General features: G+C 35.4%; 1 protein-coding gene across 4 annotated transcripts in view; it reads right to left on the bottom strand.

Annotated features, from left to right (window-relative positions):
- Positions 1-21,155, bottom strand: part of ADGRB3 (adhesion G protein-coupled receptor B3) — a 743,596-nt gene that overhangs the window by 154,586 nt on the left and 567,855 nt on the right. For all 4 annotated transcript variants that reach the window (XM_031667688.1, XM_031667689.1, XM_031667690.1 and 1 more), the window contains 2 exons: positions 2,080-2,206; positions 369-472 (listed from right to left, as the gene is read on the bottom strand). In XM_031667688.1, the coding sequence (XP_031523548.1) occupies positions 369-472; positions 2,080-2,206 (231 nt within the window). The remainder of the gene's footprint in view (positions 1-368; positions 473-2,079; positions 2,207-21,155) is intronic.

The raw sequence follows: 21,155 nt of genomic DNA, 5'->3' as shown, positions 1-21,155 counted from the left end.
TTGACTGTACCAGTTAGACTCACAGTCTCCATAGCAATTGGGATAAATAGAAACCACATATAGATTGAACTTGTGGTCTAAGAGTACCACGCTTGGGGTAAGCAACTTGTTGAAGGCTACTAACATTTGAAATGAGAATAAAAGTTTACGTGTGTACTGTTTATTTTCTCAACTCAGGCAAATATATAGGAAAATTAGGTAAATACAATTCATTTATTATAGCTCAATTACATCAATTATAACTCTGTTGTAAAAATATTGCTTTCAGTGAATTAAGAAGACAGGAGACATATAATAATTATCACATGCTTTGATTTAACTATGAACAACTAAGCATTGTATTTCAAGTCTATCAATTGATTACTTACCTCCATAATGCTGCATAGACAACTGCTAGGGTAATCAAGGCCAAGCAAGAAAGACCACTGCCTACTATTAGGGTAACTGAAGGTGTGCCAGAGGATTCCATGATCTGTGAATTAAACAAAACAAAAAAGAAACAAATTGGTTTTTAATGAATTAAAATAACTTCTAGACTCAGCAAAGCTAACCTATCACTCAAAAATAGCCTATATAGTTGTTATAGTTACCAGATAGTTACCCATGAATCCACTCTGTTCTCACATTCTCAACCTCTAAAAATACTAATTCCAGCTTCCCCCTCTCTCCAACTGTGAAGTAATAAAGTCATTAGAGTTTTAAATAGTGGATTATGGAATATTACATCCTTATAACTTTTGAAAATCAAGACCTAAAACTACAACTTGGTCAACATTCACATGTTAAATTTTCTCTAGCTAAAATTTGAAGCATCACTCATTTTTCTTTAACTAACTGCAGGTTAGTCATTTCACAATAAGATTCTTGGTAAAATTTATCTTGATCCTACCATTTACAACTCATTATGATACCTATATCTGTATACAGATACTGAAGATTTTTCAAACTTTCTCACTTTTTGACAACTTTATTCTAAGTCAAGTATTCTCACATTTAATTGTACTTGCTTGGCCTCTGAGGATATAGGAGAAAATCAAACATCAAATTTAAAACCTTTAAGTATATTTTGTGACTTAACGGACAAAATATGTGGAGATAATTATTACAATGCCAGTATCAGTCCCTAAATACATGACCTTGAAAAATAAGCTTTCTATCTTTTAAAACATATATAAAGATTACATGCATTCACTGATCTGGAATGTGTCTTTCTTTGGACACTTACATGACATTAATTAATTAAATTTGTTGGTTTTCATATTGTTAACATTGGGAGTTTGAAGGAATACACTTTAAGCGTGTTCTAAAACCTCAAATATGCACATCAAATTGTATTAGTTTTTATCATCAAAATTAGTAAGAAGAGTGATGCTTATTTAGGCCAAATGTAAGCATAATGTCACATTTACCTGAATAATAATTGTTCAGTATTCATTCTGAGTTATATTTCCTCAAAATACAATTGATGAGAATATTATTTTTCTTTCAGACAGTTATGTACAACTGTCTCTTTCAGAAAGTATTTTTGAAAAACCATATACTATTAAGGAATAATTTTACAGTTCCTGACAGCCATGCTTTCATAAAAACTTCATTTGATTAACATATATATTTCTTTATTTATATTTACATCCAAGGACACTTCCAGAAAACCTGTACTGAAAATATCCAATGCAGATATGCAATGTGTTTCACTATAGTGTCTGGGGTCTTCATTCTACTACTAACAATACCTTCACAAATTCCCCAGAACATCTTTCCAGCTTTAAAATAAAGGTTAAGTTGACGATTATTTTTATTTGAAAGTTTGCAGCATATTAGTAATATGATTGGACTACATCCTTAAAACTACACTGCAGAAATTTCAAGTTAGAAGACATAAAATTGAGTAGAATTTAGTTATAGAATACCAACTAGAATTCATTCCACCAAGCTACTGTAGCTAAGGAGGAGACGAACCCAATTTTGCCACCCTGCAACATTTTTCATTTCCCCATTTAAAATGCAGTTCCCTGGAGAAACACTAGCCACAATGTCCCTGCCTTTGCATTAAAGCCGTGTTTTCTCTTTGTTACTTACTATTTCTCTAGGTTGCTGAGCCAAAATGGCGAAGGTAGAGAGACGATCACATAAGCATTTCGTATGGGATGCATCGGTAAGCACAGTTTTACATCCCTGGGTGGACCACGTTCCCAAAGACTCGTTCCTGCAAAGGGGAGTGAAGGGGGAGGAAATCGGGATAAATACGCCTGATAGCCAAATCCGTAAAGAAGAAAATGCAGTTTAATTGAGAGAGTCGTCTACTGTAATTCCTGTACAGGAAAAAAATTCTACTTGTTGTTGAACAGGATGTAATTTAGATGCATCTCCAGTAATGCAAAGCGAGAGTGGGAAAAAGCAAGCAGGCAGCGGTGCGGCGTGCAAAGAGCTGTCCAGCGCCGGAGGTGCTGAAACCGGGACTAGCTCTGTCCAGCCCTCTGCGAGGAACAGCAGCGGCAGCGGCGGCAGCACGAGCAGCCGCCAGAGCGTTGGCAGCCACTTCCTATGCTCATCGGATCGTTTCAAATACTCAGGGTGTAAAGAGGCTTTTCATATTTTCCTACCAGCTCTGATTCCCGTCCCATATTTTGGACCATAAATGCTGGCTTTTAAAATGCGGATTTCTTTGAAAAGCCTGACTAAAAGGTTACATAGCTTGGATTGGGTGATAGGATCTTCTCCGCTGCTGGTTAGGGATTTTTCCTCCTTTTAGAATAGCTGCTGTGAAAATTTCACCCTGGAAACGGGAAGCAGCAGCAGCGGCATCAGCTGGTTCTGACTCTCATTGCCTTTGCCTGGTATCCACGGGAGGGGTGGGTTTCAGACATAAGCTTCCTACTCCACACTTCACTCAGTCCAGCTCGCCTCTGACGTCCTTGACATTTCTTTCCCTCAACTGCTTCTTTGCCCTGGGGCAGAAGCATTAAGCTAACCCCAAGTCCACTAAAACATTTAGAGGAATAACCCCACCCCAAAGTCCAGTAGGAGTGGGGAAGAGAGCCTGGTTCAATTTTCTCTTTGGTGTAGCCATTTAAAAGGCTAAAGCATATGGTTTATTTCTCACCCCAGCAGAACAATAAAAATGGTATCAACCTACGTCTTCTTCGTGGTGGGAGGGATGGGGGAGAACCCTTCCACCCCCAGCTGAACTACACTACAGGAAGAGAGAAAAAGAAAAAAAATGCTATAGAGCTCAACCAATCAACTTTATTATCATTACACGTGTTCTGTACTGAATGCACCAATTGTCACCTCCCCTCCCCCAGGCATGGAAATTCTCCAGCTAGCAAACCTGTACGTTTGTGTGTTTAAATTTCAAACCAAGTTACTATCTGTGTTAAAAATTACTTCAAAACTTTAAGAGAAAAACACATGGCTTGACGTTAATTTTGATATAGTGCTTTTGATTTTGCTTCCTCCATCTCCGAATGCCTGAAGCTATTGGGTTAAATATGCATGCAGTCTATTTCAGAGAGATTTCCATGAGACAAGTTTCTCTCTGACAGTTGAACTTCCAAGTTGAGTTACAGAATATAATTCACACTATCCTTTTTTGGTATCTACCAGCAATATATTTTTAATATTCATTATTTGATATCATTAATATTTGACTCAACATACTCTTAATTACAACTTCTCTGAAGAAGAAAATGCACTGTACTTGAAGAGAGTTAGATAAAAATTATACCTAACTTTACCCCAATACTTCTAAGTATTGGCCATTTTTGAATGTGTTAGGTCTCTTTTCTTCCTCATAATGTCATGCAACCATGCCAATTTTTTTAAAAAAACAGTTATACTATCAACTGCAACAGTATTAAACTCTAATTCTCCCTAACTGTAGCAGCACATCAATTTACTTCATTAGCTGTCTGTCTCTTATCTTCTTGTGACAGTTAAGGCCAAATGAAAAGCATTTATCTCAGCTGATCAAAGTTTAAAGAAGAAAGATACACTTAAGAGAATCTGACATGTTTTAAAACATAACACCGGCATTATTCATACTGGATGGCAGCTTTACTTTAATGCAGTATCTATGCTTTCAAGCAGAGTCCAGTACTTACACTTTTCAATTATGCAGCTATGCCTAATAAATCAATTCAATATCTTAACAAGAAAAATCTTTCTGTAAATAAAACCTCTTAGGAGACAAGTTATATACTTATATCCATGTAATTAGACTTCATTACTCAAGATGATGTTAGCATCACCAAACTTTGACTGCTACATATGAAGTCTATATTCAATATCATGTTGCTAGATTCTGAAGATCATGTAAATTTTATAAGACATGTTTAGAAATGTGATTCCATTTACTTTACTTTGTACAATGATTGCATTGCTGACCTGGCCCAGCCCCAGGCAAAACTGGGAAGTAAGTAATGCTGGTGTTCATGTTTCAGTCCTTCACTCACTCCAAGCATGAAGTGCTTCTACTCTCACTGGGGCCCTTTTCATGCACACTTTCTTGAGGCTACATCACCTCTGTCCTTATCATTCTTTAGAACTATATTCCCTTCATTGACTTTATCTGATTAAACTAATGTACAATAGCGTCTGAGTGAGTGAGTACAGCTTAATGTGCTTTCCCAAATTTAAAAGAAGATATATAAAACACAATACTGCATCTTCTAGGAGAAGAGCAGAATTTGGAGCAGGTAAGTAGGAGAGAAAATCTTGAGAGGTGAGGAGGGGGATAGGTAACAACCAAGTTCTGCATTTCATCACTCCCAAGATATAAGTAAGATGTGTGATATCATTCTGATGATAAAATTTATATTGTTTCACTAAAACTCTTGGTATTTTTAAATCAAATAAAACTCATGAGTTTGTTTTTTTAACTCACTAGCATACATATAACTATTATTACAAACTCTATAGTGTGTGTTGTCTGTATTTTCAAACTTTTCATGGTTTATTCCTACTGTAAAAATTTATTTGAAAGCATGGTACACATGTCTGATTGATTTCAGGGAGTCCTTGTAAAGCAAACTGATAAGTGGCAGAGCAAATGTGAAGCAAAACACCTTCTCCATTCTGCACAGAGCAAGATTTCTGAACATGTGAACTATTCCAGCAGTCACCTTATTCTTCCAAAGTCATAGTTTTGCATGCTATAACAAATGTAAATCTGTGCATTATTCTTAATTATGGAGTCTAGTTTATTATCAATAGGGTAAACAAAAACAGTAAAATATACATGAAAATTAAAGATACAAGAATAACTGATGATATCAGAAGCAAACACAGAATGATGATGCGGGCATATACATCATACCGAAAATCACATATTTACTTTTCATAGTGTCTTATCTGGGCATTAAGTCACATTTTTTCCCAAATGGTTTTCAAACGTAAGTATGTTTGCAGAAATTCCATGCAACCAGCACATTCTTTGTTGTCTACATCTACATTCACCCATGTTAGCTATTAGCTGTCATCTGTACCTCTTTTTCTTCTCCCTATTACTACTGAATTAGCCTGGCTAACAGAAGGAGCCTTTCTGTCCCAAATATTCAAAAGTACTTATCCCAAAACACAGAATTATGTGAAAATATAAGACACAAAATCTATTACTTTCTAGCTTAATATTTACTTGATGGCTTTCCCCAATTTCCTAGGAGTCTACATGGTTTCTTTTTGGATCTGAGTATTTGGTTGAGTTTTTGGCTTCATGAAGTTTTAAAACAGGTGTTTATATTTTCTGGCCTTTAAAAGTAAAGGGAAAAAGTTATCAGCTTACTCCAATGAAAAGCTATTTAGTAAAAAGACTGACAGCAAAAATTCATAGGGACACATTTTAAGACTGTTTCAAGAAATCATACTTTTGATCTTTCCAAATACCAATAAAACTAGATATTCCACTTCAATCTTCTATAAAACTGTTTATTCTCTTCACAGTAAATCAGCATGCAAATTATTTATTATGAATAAGTTACACACTTTAGGAATTTTATTAACTCTTGGGATATTAGGAGCACATTTATTCAAAATCAAAATAGCTATAGTAGCATTTTTTTAAAACTTACACAGAATTTCTAACGACACTACCCTCACATTGTATGTGTACTGACAGAAAGTCATTGCTTTCCAAATCATAATAATAGTTAATTTCTAAAATTTAGGTAAATTTATATTACCTTTGGTGCATATGCCATACCCAAATGATGTATATATGGCTTTTGGTATAAATTATTCTCATAATATAGAAGGATTTTTAGTTTAGATGTGAAAATGTTCTCAATTTTGAGCAGGAACACTCTTTGAAGTTAATTTCTACTTTAAAGGACATTGTAAATATTGAGAACACTGTTTTTCCAGCAACTGTTACTATGTCAAAATATGATGAATCATAAAATTAGAAAATTTTACTAGCAGTAACCTTATTGATCATCTAGCCCATTGGTTTTCAACACTTAATGTACATTAAAATTACCTGAAGAGCATTGAAAATTAAACCCTATGATAGGGCTTGGGATATTACTTTTTAAAATGCCCTTCAGATGATTTTAGTGTGCAGTCAGGGCTGAGAACCACTGATCTTTTCCAAACACTTAGTTTTATAGATAAAGAAAGTGAAGTGTAGTTAATTCAGAAACTTGTTTTAAGTCACAGAGTGAGAAGCAAAGCTAGGCTTTTCATTTCCAGGTGAATTTTTAATGCTAAACTTTTATTGTAATCTGTTTAAAAACAGAATGTACTGAACATGTCCTATGAAATTATAAGAAGATGTAAAGATCTCATATAGTAAACACATATTTTATGATAAAAAGAGTAACACCAACATAAAGCATATATATGCACTTCATTCACTTGGACGAGATTTAGGAGCAGGCACTTTCCCATCACCAGAAGGGACAGTTGTCATCCACTATGCTGGGCCTTGAGTTAATAGCAGTTCCTTCATACCATAACACCGGTGTTCTAATTTGTTATCTAAAAATTAACTAGTTCCAGGAATTCTCTAAACATAGGTCTTCCCCCATGCTCCTCTATACCTGTTAATGCTTTCCATTCAACACCATAATATTAGTTGATACATTCACCTTGCTTTCTTTCATTTATAAAATTAACACTCTACATGCCATATTAGAATACTAGTGCTTTTGAGAATTATGTGAACTTTGAATCCCTGACACTGCTTTTCACTTAGTAGTCTTAATAACAAATGTTCAGTTCATGTAATGATTTTTTTTTCCTTTGAGACAGAGTCTTGCTCTGTTGGCCAGGCTGGAATGCAGTGGCACGATCTCAACTCACTGCAACCTCTGCCACCTGGGTTCAAGCAATTCTCCTGCCTCAGCCTTCTGAGTAGCTGGGATTAATTTGGTAGAGATGGAGTTTCACTGTGTTGGCCAGCCTGGTATCAAACTCCTGACCTCAGGTGATCCGCCCGCGTTGGCCTACCAAAGTGCTGGGACTGCAGGCATGAGCCACCGCACCTGGCCCATGTAATGATCTTTTACCTTTTAATGGATGACTTTTAATACTGAGTTTGATCTAAACAGATTATTTTTGTTGTAAATCATTTACTGTCCTTTAGCATATAGCAGACATGTAATCTGAAGAATATCAATAGCTCTTAATAGGGTCTTCTACTTGCTTCGGTCTTCAAATGTCATTTAATGATGAACTCTGTAAGATTTCAGCATCCTGTGGTGATTATGTTCAATTCAACAGTGAGGCTTGAAACTTTACTAACCAGTCAATATGTATTTAGTGAGTGCTTTTCAAATACCAGATGAAGTAGAAGACACATGAACAAAATGTAGTTAGCTTCTTAGAGAAGCTGACAGATGACTATACACAATCTAATAAAGTGTTTTCTGCCTAATTAGTTCTAAAAATTATTCCAGAAAGTGTTGTCAGTCCTATCCTTCTATTTCAAGCCACCATCATCTCTCGCCTGGGATAATCTCTTCATTGGGTTTCCTGCCACTCACCCTCAAGTTTGATTTCAATAAAAAATTCAGAGACATCCTGTTGACAAATATGTAAACTCCAATAAAAATTGTGTCACTCCTTTGAAAACTATCAATGGTTTTTTCTGATCTCACTCAGAGTAAAAGACAAAGGTCTACTTATAAGGGTCCTTATAACAGTCTACAAGGAATTATACTATCTGGTCTCTCATTGGCTCCCCACATTCATCTACTAACACATGTATATTTGCCAATCACTTCCAACTGCTCTGAGCTCCTTATTGGCCTACCTTGGCATTTTGTGCTAGCTATTCCCTTGGCTCAGAATGCACTCTTCAAAAATATTCACATTACCTGTTTCCTCACATTATGTAGGCTTCTGCTTTTGTGTCATCCTATCAAAGATGCTATCACTGACTATCCATCAGTAACTTCCCATTCATAGTAGGCTAAAAATGGCTACAAATTACATTTAACTCTTCTCATCAAGAGGTGGAGTCTATTACCTCCTCCTCTGAATCTGGATATACGTATGGTGACTTGAATTGATCAAAAGAAGGCAGTGGAAATGATGTGTGACTTGTTAGCCTAAGTCTCAAGAGGTCTTAACGGTGTCCACTCTTCTTATCTTGAAGTGCTGCTATTATGTGAGGTAGCTCAGGCTAGCCCTACTGAGGATGAGAGACTGGCAGCAGCCACCAGACATGTTAGTGAGGTCATATGCGATCATCCAGCCTCAAGTTAAACTTCCAGATAGCAGCCTCTTTAATTATACCAGATGAAACTGACTGAGCTCAACCCAATAGCTACGCCATAACATTTAAATCAAATAATAGTGGTTGTTGTTTTAAGCCACTAAAATTTGAGGTGACTTGTTATAAAATAGCTGATACACAATACAAGCACTTTCCAAGTGCCCTTTGCCCTTACTCTGATCCGTTGTTGCCCATTGCACTTATCACAGTTGATGTATTATATACTTTTCCATCTGTTTTTTGCCCATCTCTGCTCACTAGAATGTACATATCATGAGGACAGGTATATTGTTATGTTCACTTAGGTATTACCTGATTCTAACACAGTGCTTGACACATAGTAGGGGCTTAATAAATATTGGTTGAATGAATACCTGGTAAAATTTTGATCTGATATAGTTGGAGTTTCCTACATCATTCATTCATTCATTCATTTATTCAACAATATTTATTCATCATTAGATATGATGCAGGTGCTGTGCCAGGTTATTGTGTGGACATATTAGATTTCTACTTGGCCACTTTTCAGAGTTTGAGAGCTTCACTGGAAATTATCTCACAGGTGTAGTGTCACTGCTGTTGTGTCATAAAATACACATTAAAACCAAAAATATGTCACTCTTGAGGTCAGGAACATTATTTACAAGAATGGTCACACAAGTTTTATTGCCAGTAACATCTTTTTTGTTGTTGTTTTAAATTGGAAATAGTGAGAGTAGAAAGGAGTATAGTAAGAAATAACATTAAGGAAGCCAGTCTACTGGGTTATAAACATGTATAAGTATCTTTACAGCATGATTTATTAATAATTAAAGGTTAAAATATGCTACCTGCCATCATTAATTAGTCAACAGGCAAATCATCATCACACTAGTGAAAATAGCTAACATTTTTCAGGGTCTAGTCAGTGTTAGGTGTTGTAGTGAATAACACACTTTAAAAAATTTCTTACAGTAAATACCAAGGTAAATATTATTGTTATTTCCTCTATAGGAAAATGGAGATAAATTAAGGTCCTGGATCCATCCAGGATCATGAGGACCTTACAGATGAAACAGCCTAGAGTCAAAAGTTGCCTTGGTATCTCAATTTCTGTAATACAGCCATGCAAGTCCTGGACTGCCTACCTTTGTTGGTGCTATTTTATGTTTAAAAGAAATAAATGGAGCCCAGAGGTTGTGACTTTCCTAAAGACATCCACCTGGTAAAGGGTCGTGCCAGGAATTGAACTCAAGTCTGTATGACTCCAAAGCAGATTCCCCTTACCTTGTTCTCTCAGTGAGGGCTAGACACAGTGAGAGAGCACAGCCAAAGTTAGGAACATACAGGAAGAGTACTCAGAAATGGTGAAAGAATACTGAGAATTAATATTTCACAGAAAATAAGTGGAGAGAATTTCACTAAAACATGATTGATCAAAGGTCAAATAAGAAAATAAAAACATGAAGCTTGAAATGGTCACAGTGGGCATGCAGGAGGCCATTGAGCCATTAAGAGCCTTAGGCAGAATAATTTTAGAAGAGGGGTCAGATATAAATTAGATTGCTAGAAGTTAAAAAAAGAAAGCTTGTGATATCAAAGAGTTTATCAACAAAAGTCAAAAGACTGCATGCAAGTCAGATAGCACAGAAAATTATATTTTTGTCAACTAGGCTTTTACTTTGAGGTGGGAATCAATCTCCCAACAGGTTACAACGCAGATCGAAACAGTTCAGGAAGACAGAGATCATGATAGGATGTAGTGAAGATGAGAAAATAATCTCATAATTTGATTCAGAATAATGATGACAGTGTTAATATTAAAAGGAAGGAGAGAGAGAAAGTATCTTCTATTGAAATTGCAAGGGGAAAAGCACAATTGCTCTCTATAAGATGGAAGAAAATTCAAGAATAAAGTTTAATTTATGTCATTTTAAGTCTTTTTTTCTCAGAAAATTTCAAAACATTTGTTTCAACCATTAAAAAATGGCAGACATTTTTTAAAAAGTGACTATTTGAGGGAATAGAAATGGAAATTTGAATAAAACTGAAGAGGAGTACTGCTATATACATTAGTTCATGGATAAATTATATGTGACGTGTTTAATAAAACAATAAAATACATTTTAGTTCTGTATGTAACTAGATTAAGAAAGATTTCCAAGGTTGTTCTTGGGTGTAGGTAGGGGAAGATCCTAAATTATTTTTTCTCTCATTTCTTTTCAAAAGACTTTAAAATGCCTTGAACATTGATCATTTGTTAATCTAAAAGCCATAAAATAATTCATTCTGTTTGTGTATTTTTTCCTAAAAAAAAAAACTGTTTATCTGGGCGAGGAACCAATTTTTCGCCTAATATAATTTGCAACAGTTGAGATGCACAACCTTAATAAAGCAGAATTATTGAACTAAAATAGAGTACATTTAAACATATGTTACTTTCCACACTAGTTTTCAAGTGATCTGGACAAAAAGCCATTCCAGAGATGTGACCGGACCATTGTAAAATTTATAACATAGTGCATTCAAGATCTCACCAGTTTATATATCAACTCGCTCACTTCCTGACTCCAATGGCTTTTACTTCACAAACCTTTTAAAAATGATTAATTACAAATATGATACATTTAGAAAAATACACATGGGAAAAACATGAAATATATATTGAAAAAAAATTAAGAGTAATTATCTCAGGGTAATAAATTGTAGGTATTATTGTTTGCTCTGTTATGTTTTTATACTTTTCCACGTTTACAGTGTAACTATATTACTTCTGCAATCTGAAAAAAAAATTCTTTTGAGATTCAAAAAAAAAAAAAAAAAAAAACCGCCAAGTGCAATGGCTCACACCTGTAATCTTAACACACTTAGGGAGGCTGCAGTGGACAGATTACTTGAGGCAAGGAGCTTGAGACCAGCTAGGCAACATGGTGAAATCCTGACTCTGCTAAAAATACAAAAATTAGCCGGGCATGGTGGTGCCTGCCTGTACTCCCAGCTATTTTTGAGGTTAATGTAGGAAGATCTCTTGAATCTGGGAGGTCAAGGGTGCAGTGAGCTGAGGTCACGCCACTGCACACCAGCCCCTGGGTGACAAAGAGATTCTGTCAAAAAAAAAAAAAAAAAGAGAGATTCCAAAAAATTATGTAAAATAATACCAAACTAACACAGGCAGCTATTTGTATTTTACACTTTTTTCCTTTCATTACTTTTGAAATTATAATTATGTGTCTTGGCTATACCTGACTGAGTCATGCTTTTAGCATGGGATCATCGGTTAGTTTGCTTTCTAAGTTAAAAATCTGAGCACGTGCCTGCAATGCTACCCCAAAATGGAAGGACAATGCTCAAAAATAACTGTTGAGACATCAGTTAAGGGTTAAGCTTAATTCACCAAAAATTCTGCTTCATTAGTTCTGGGATGGGGCCAGAAATATGTGATTTTGATATCAGAGTCATTAGTTTCAAGAAACAGAAATTTTAACTCTTGAGTTAATCATACTTCAAAATTATGATTCATCATTGCCTACATACAAAATGCAAAAATAAGGGTTCATTGGACTTTTATATAGTTTAAACAACAATTTGAGTCAAACGATATGCTTAGAATTTTGAAAATGGGAGTCCTGAGTATTACAGGAATGTTTCTTTGTTAGCTTCCTTAGTGTACTATGTGCAATTTGGGAACTCAAATATTAGTTGCAGAGAGGAAATAGAGATGGGTGGAGTAGCTGCACGAAATATTACTATATGCAAGCACTTTGAAATGAAATAAAGTGATCCCCATAAGAAAAACTGGATTCAATTAAAATGTAAACTAGGAAAATAATTTGTTCACCTTAAACTAAGTGGTTCATAATCATATATATATTAAACTAACATTAATTTTGCAACAATTCCAATATCACTCATATGAAACTATTGAATTCTTTTTTAAAAATCAATATTTCAGCATTGCAGTGTTCAAAGTGAAAAAGCTCATTCAATAAAAGCCAGCTGCAAATGTTTTGTACCTACTCAATAATAGAAATAAGTACATTCACCAAATCAAAATTTGAAATAATGGCTTCAGCAAACATTAGATAATATTTTCTTTTCATTGTTTTTTTCTTCTAATTGAAATTACTTTAGATTTACTTGTGATCAATTTCAAAAATCTTGCCATTTTCCCACCTTTTTACATGATCTATATGACCTATGAAATAAATATCTTTGTTCTGCATATAATCTTTAAATTGAATTTTACTTTTAAATCCCAGGTGTGATAATAAGAAACTTGGCTTCTACACAACCAGAGTGCTGTCATCAGGACATCACCAGCCTAACCTGGGATCCAGTGTGCTCGTTTATAAAACTAGCCAGTTGCATGCTCTATCCACTTTATAGGAATATCGTGTTGATAAAAGTCAAGATAATGAATATCCTGGCAAATATTTATTTAGTGGTTGTATGGGCAAGACATTATTAATACGGATAAAAATATTTTCTCTACAAATTGAAAGTTCTATATAAATGCAACATATTATCATGATGATCACCTGTACAATGATTTTTGACAAGAAAGTCATGTCAGAGGGGTTAAGTGACATGAACCAGATTATCCATCAAGGATAATCCCTCTTACATTGGCACCATAACATTTCCAGGTTTCAGAGGAGAATACCTGAGTCCACATTTAGAAGACTCAAATTTAAGAGAAATAAAATAATTAATGTACTCCATGAAGAAATAAGGAAATGTAATGAATTGATTTTCACCATGAATTTCTTTTTTTCTTACTGTTAAGACTTTAAGAAGTTCAAATGGAACTCTGGATAACCAAATATTTTGGGATCAGCTAAACCACATACTGTTTTTAAGTCATGGGTGGCCAGTAAAATATGAAAAGAAAAATTATGTGCTACCAAAGTGAAGAATTCATACATTCTAGCATGAAATGCAAAGAAAATAATCTTCCTATCTTCTAAACACTACCATTGCCAAGAAATTATCAATGGAAACCTTCCACTCAGAACACCTTCTTTGTAAATTCAGTATTTAAAATAAGTGCACTGAGAAGTATAGTCAAAAAGAACCATATATGAAATTCCACAAAACTAGTAATTTCTATAAACGTCTGGCTTTGGAGAAATCTGAAGATAAACCTCTGTTGTAAGAGGCCATGAATTACACACTGCCTATAAAACAATAAGATGTTAGGTAAACGAGGGAAGAGTAGCTGCTTCAGTTGACAAGAGTTCACAGAGGAAACACTGTCCTAAGGTTCCAGAACACCCTGTATCGCCCACTTGGCCAGACAGTCATTTGCCAGGTTACTTACTGTTTTAGCTACATGGCAACTACACCAGAGAGTAGCAGTGGAAAAGTAATAGAAGTCTGTGCATACTTCCTCAATAATAGCACATGCAGAAACGATAACAAAGAGGAAAGAATGTCTTTAAATGAATTTTGTAGTATGGCATTTCCTAAATACAGTGCAAGTTGATATTTAAATTCCAATAAAAGATCTGAAAGGGCAATATTCTTTTATGAACGTATGGGTAGATAAAATTAAGGCTTTTATGATGCTGATTTAGACACCCTAAAATACTGACTGTCACAATTTAAAGAATAGGAAATTCTGCTTTAACTTCATACATTTGAAAATTTATATAAATGTTTTAGTGCCTCTTTTGTGCTAGGGACAGTATGAGGCATTGGGATTGCATAGATTAGAAGATAAACATAGTCCCTTTGTTCAAGTGTGGTGTGTAGACAAATATACAGCTTGTCCACTAACAGCCCCAATTAAGAAATCTGAAATCTATAACCCAATCAGAAATTGTTGGGGTGTGGATAGTGATTTAGTGATAAAGGGGAAGAATGCATAATTCCATTTCTCAAAAAGCTTGAGAAATATACATTGCCATGTATTTAAATAAATACATACTCTATCTTCCTATCATGCTGTTACTCCTTTGAACTATTACTTCTTAATATGTTAATAAGGGAAGCAGTTTGAAATTTCTTGAAGGGCAGCACTGAACCCTCCATGGCATAATTAACATTTTAATGAGCAGTGAAGGTCTTTCCTGTTTTGGATCTCAACTGTGTGTCTCCTGAGTGGATCTCAATCTGTTGAGCTCAGAGAATGAGGTGATACTATCTTAGTGAGATTTTAAATAACAGTAGATCAAACAGGCCACAGTTTCAGCCTGCTACTGCTCTCTCTTTGGTTGGAAAGTTCTCTTATATTCTAATGTACCACGTCAGAGTCCAGTAACTAGCTTTCAGCTCTCATTTCTTTTTTTGGTATGCACAGAAACTGTACGCATACAGTCACAATCCAGGAGCGGCTAATTTTTAGTAACTGACCAAGTAATTGCAAGTTCTCTTTATTTACAAGGTATAGTAGCTAACTGCTATTTGGAGACAGAACAATTTGAAGAAGCAGCATTGGATAATGCTTGTAATTTAATTATTTGCAAATCAAGCTTTGCCTAATACACCAAAGGTACTAAACGTCTTCATTGGAGATAAGTTTGAAGGTCATTAAAAAGCTATTTGTTTTGAGATTTCAGAAAGCAAAGTACCTAAAAAAATGGTCTAATGGACAGAAGAAACTTTTATTCCCAGATAAAATCTCCCCAAAACATTAAAAAACAATATCCTTATTTTCATTACTAGGCAAAAGAAGAAGAAGAAGAAGAAGAAGAAGAAGAAAAAAAAACTCGCATGAGAAAAGTTCCCATGTGAAAGCTTCAAGCATCTTAAAAATGAGGCTTATAATGGAAAAGCCTTCTCTGTCATAATTAATATAGCATCACTAATATAAAGCCCAGCCTGCTTCTCCTGCCTTTATAACTCATTTCTGACTACTGCAGACCCATTACTATAATGTACATTACACATAGAGCACAATATAGTTTATATTATTATTTAAGGTAAAGGATGTTGAATGTAAGGGAATTTTGACACTGATTCCTTGGTATAAGAATGCATAGCTCAAGTTTTCTTTAAGTTGTGAGCATTAATAATCCACATAGATATTGAAGTAGTTCAACCACTACTTTAAATTTTGCTTACTGATTCAGTCATAAAACCAAGGACATCATGCACATTTACCTGTGAGTTACATAATCTTTTAGCAAAGATTTAGCAAAGTTGCAAACTCTAGTTGTGTTCCTTGTGTCCTTCAGCTCTGTTTTTCTCTTACCCCACAGCCAAGAATATATACACATGTGTATATATACACACACACACATATATATGCACATATATACATATATATACACACACACATACATATACGTGTGTGTATATTTTTAAGTTAAAGCACAGAAATGTCTACCATGTTTAGTTGATTGATTTTATGAAGAATGGTTGTCATATGGTGTCTGTTACTGATATAAAGTTCATCTGGAGAAGAATACTCCAAGTTCTCCAAAAAGAATCAGGCATCAATACAATGCTCCAGGATATAAACAACCAATTTTTGTAGCCAACTACCTACGATGCATAGAAAACCCTAGAAAGTCCAAACTTTTCCTAGTGAAGAAACATTGAGAAAGACTGGTACAAAGATTGTTTATTCTCAGGGTAGCACATAAAATTTACTTTACTAACAGCACAATTTTCGTCTTTGCAATTTCAAGATAAAGGAACAAATTACCTATGTTCAAATTTTACTAATTTAAGCTATCCTATATATTTTCAATGTCCTAGAGTTTAACTGTGACCACTCCAAGGGACAGACTCAGATTTAAAGAACAGCTCTGGGAAAGGAAGTACAGTAACTACATTGTGGAGCAGTAGTTTTATATTCCTAAGGTGGCTTCTGTACTGTTTTACACATGAGAGAAATACTGACAGAAATTTATGGCAGGTCCAAGTGAAAGTGATGATATTCCATGAAATAAATGCAGTTTTAAGAAAATATTTAAGAACTCAGTAGTTGTACAGAAAATCCATTGTGTGTGACCCCATAAATTCTCATTGGCTTCAATTTTCTCTACCAACTACAACTTTCATTCTCCTCCTAAGGTATCTTTACCTAATTAGGCTCCTTTTGCTACCACACTTGCAGAACAAAGCCTCCTATAAAAACATACAGATTCTCTATAGAAAGTCAAGCACAAAGAACAGGAACAAGAAGAACTTGCTTTTTCAGTCTGCTGGTTATATTACAGTAGTTCGGTGAGATTTCTCTTAGGTCGTTAATGCAGATGTCCTTAAAGTAACTTATCCTATTAGTATCCCTGATAATTAGATGACAATATAGAAAAAGACTATTGTTCACAATTACGCACCTTCTCCTCTTCTGCCTCTTCCCAGAGTGTCAAAGTATAGACTGAAGTGATTCCTGTTTATATATCCACACTGGACAGAATCTGCCAAGGGCTACAGTTTATATAAAATTATGATGTGAATGGGACATTATAGATGGAAAAATTTTACTAATGGAGTCTAAGATTGGACTGTTATTTAAAATGTGAGTAGCTCCTTATGGTACCAGAATCAGTTCTGACATTAATGGGTTCAACATATTCAACTTTACATACTTATAGACCACTTTGGAGGAAAGGTTTCATATTAATATAAGAATGACTTTTTTTTTTTTTTTTTTTTGCAGTGTAAGGTTTGAAAGGTTTTGATATTTTTTTGTCAGCTGGAGATAAGGCTTTTACATGTTCACCAGAAGATGTTAATGTTATATGCAAAAAGAAGTATATCTCAAGACCTCCCAGATATGAGAGCCTTGCATCCTTATTTAAGAGTGAGCTATTCTGAGGCGAGCTCCTCATCACCTATATCATACCCATTTCGTTTTTTAAAAAACTGAATACCTCTCTATCTAAAAAGGTGGGGGGAAATGCTATAGCTTCATTACTCTTAATTCTGTCCAGTTCACATCTCACTCTCAGATCTACATCAGGGAGGACTCAAGGACAGAAGGCTCCTCAATCTGACAGCCAAAGGGGTTATGAAGGGAAGCAAATCAGGATTTTTAATCATTCTATAGCACAAAGGAGAGAACATGCTTGACATCAAATTATTAATCTCCCATGACATCTTTCAGGTAAATCTAAGTCCCTGCCTGACTAGAGTTGAGATGTGCTGCAGTCCATGGGGCTGGGCGACACCCTGCTTCCTTTCCTTGCAGCCAGGCCACCTTGAGCAGAGCACTGCATTCTTGCTGTATCACGCAGCCTTCCTTACCAGCCACGTTACTGAACTATAGATAATTTATGACTGCAACACTCAGAAATAAGGGGCAGAAAAGCAGATGCTCAAGGCCAGGTTTTGCCAGTTTTATTCTGTTGCCTACCACATCACAAAAATCTTTTTTCTCCTATACAAGTTTTATTTGCAATCATTATACAGATTTATCTTAGAGACTTGGGGTAAAAAGGGCAGTATCTCAGACATTTCCTTCAGTACAAGTACTGATAAGAACTCTCTGCTTCTTGGTGACTACTGCCAGGACCTCAGATTGGCCTCCAAATGACCGACTGTTAACAAGGACCACACTGTCTTGTCTCCAGAGTCATTTATTTAAGACTCTTTTGGGTAAGGCATCTGCACCACCCACTCAGGACGCAAAGAAACTGAAGGTCCCTGTTCTCACATTCATTCAGCTGGACTTGATCCAGAGTAGCTGAATGGAAACATGATGATTTACATACTCCTATTGTTTCAACAATAAGAATCAAGCCTCCTAAGTGTCTTCCCTTTTTCCTCAATAAGCCCCTTCCTGGTTTCTGAACAAGACAGGTTGCAGATAGGACAGCATTCAGGAGTGGGAGTTGTGTGGGCAGCTCTGTGCCCTCTTCATCTCCAAATCTGAAGGCATGCAGTTCCTCTCTTTATCCAGATTGACAGATTATTTCATCATTCCCCTGAAGACTACCATTTAAAATAAACAGCAACACCACTGGGACCCCATGTCCCTGAAAGCTAATCACTGTCACTCTACAACCAATGGTCAGCTTCTTTCTAGTTATTCTGTCCAAACCAATTCTTTCTGCCTTGGGGGATTTTCCAGAGCTCTCCAGGCTATTTTTCTGTTTCTGTGGAACTGAACCCCTGGGGCTTCTTTTTATGTGTTCTTGGAATGGCTTTGCTCTGGAGATAGCTCAGTGTTCTCTCTGTCCTCAGGTCACTCACAGTGGATTCTGTGACTTTTTCACATTCCTAGTTTTACCTGTGGGTGTTGCTCAGTGTTTAGCCTTACTTACATTTGTTCTTCCTTTCTTCTGGGCCCATGGCAACAGGAGTGGCTTCTGATAACCTCAACCAGGCCCTGTAGGTAACTTTTCCCTTAACAAGGTGTTAAAAGCCCTTCAAATTACATTACTTAGCTTTTTGATAGAAACCTTGATCCTAAATCAGTCTTAGGTAAATTTTCTCACTGATTCTAGGTATTCAAATGCAAGTGGCCCCAAGCAATAGCCTTCAGAGATGGAAAGTAGTTTGTGTAGACCTATTAGGGTCTTTTAATCAAGTAAATTCTTTAGCCTAGGGCTTTTCATCCATCCATCCACTTAATAAATAAAATGCCTACCTATTGCCAGGCAATTACTAGGATTTTGGGAAGGTGAAAATGATACTCTGCCACCAAAACCATTATACTATTTAAAATAAAGCCAGTATTTAGTAGCAGCCAAAAAATATGCTACGTAGAATATACACTTATTTAGATTATAATCTCCTAACCCAATGGAAGACGAAAAACCAAGTTTGTGTCCTAGAAAGTAGTCAAAGTAGATAGGAGATCTGAATTTATACTAACAATCTATGTCAACTGTGGAAAAGAATTAAAGGAGTTAGCAACATCCAGCTTGAGGATTATTAGGACCTAAGAAATTTATTTCATTGTGTGGAAGACAACCACCCACCCTTCTCCTTCTCTAACAAGCCAGAGAAATTTGGTTTTAACTACAGGAGGAGACCTTTAAGTCAGTTGTAAGAACATTATTATGAGAGAATGGACAAAGCCACAAATAATAGACTTTGGATTTTTTTTTTTTTAAACCTGTCCCTGAAGTCTTTGAAATTTCTCTAATGAGAATTGTGGGATAGGCTACATTGGATCTCTTATATGTCGTATGACTCTTTATTCAAACAAAAAAGGTTGAATTTAGCTAATATTTTCCTGAAAACACTTCACTTCTGAAAGCAATGGATATTTCATAAAAGGACTGAATTATCTATAGAGATATATCTATCTATACCTATCTACACACACACACATACACACACACACATATTTCTGTTCATTTTGTCATCTTTTCTTCCTTTTTTAAAGCTAAAACTAAGAAAAAGAGAAAATGGGAACTAGAATGTATATTTTCTTTTTAACATTTTATTTTGAAATAACTTTGGAGATAAAATGTAAAAATAGTACACAGATATCCCCTTCACTCAGCTCTTCTTCTATGTTAATTTGACAGAACCTTAGTACAATTAATGTTATAAAGTTAAAATTAGCACATACTATTAACTAATCTTTAAATCTTCAAAATCCAATTGTATCTCTCATGTCCTTTTTGTGACACTGCATCTACTGCACGGTTCTGTACTGCATTGCCATGTTATCTCCTCAGTGTCCAATCTGGGACAGTTCTCAGTCTTTTTCTTTCATGACCTTTACAATTTTGAAGAGTATTTACCACTTATTTTGTAGAATGTCCCTCAATTTAGGTCTGCATGTGTTTTCGAAAGAGCAGACGGAGAGACAGAGGTTACACATTTTTGATGGGGGTATCAAAGGAGTGATGTTTTGCCTTTCTTGGCACATCATATCAGGAAGTATATGCTATGCGTAGGTCTTGTTCCTCACTAGATGATGTTAACTCTCATCTTTGCTAAGGTAGTGCCTGCCAGGTTTCCCTACTTTTTCAATTTATAATTTAAAAAGTATATTTTAGGAAGATGTATTTTCTTTTAAGAATTTGAGTTTTTAAAAATTAGGTTGGCGCAAACGTAATTGTGAGTTTTGCCATTACTTTTAATGGTAAAATCGCAATTACGTTTGCACCAACCTGATAGAAATTGAGACACGGGCAATTGTGGGTGATCTCTTTTAGGGCTACAGAGCTTCTTATTCCCTCCTGACACCCAGCATGCTTCAAAGTCATTTATCCACAGTCTAACAGGACTCTGTTCACCTTAATTTTAAACCTAAGTAGATTTGGGGGATCAAGTCTTTACAGCTAATATCACCAGTCTGGTTGTTGTTTTAGTCACTTTCGTGGTTGATCTTTGCCAGAAATTTCTTCCTTTAATAAAACATAGCTCTTGAATATAGTACCTGTCCCCCAGATTTTTTGCAGTCTGTTTTGCCTGCTAGGAAAATAAAATAGATCTGAATCAGCAGAGACAGAGGATGCTTTAACTCTACAGTGGGTCAAGCAGCACTGACTACAATACTCAAGGGCTTCTTAAAACCCATGTCAGATACGTCATATAGTTATTTATT

The sequence above is a fragment of the Papio anubis genome, chromosome 6, assembly GCF_008728515.1.
Source record: "Papio anubis isolate 15944 chromosome 6, Panubis1.0, whole genome shotgun sequence".
In the NCBI taxonomy this organism is placed as follows: domain Eukaryota; kingdom Metazoa; phylum Chordata; class Mammalia; order Primates; family Cercopithecidae; genus Papio; species Papio anubis.
This window is presented reverse-complemented; position numbering and strand designations above follow the sequence as displayed.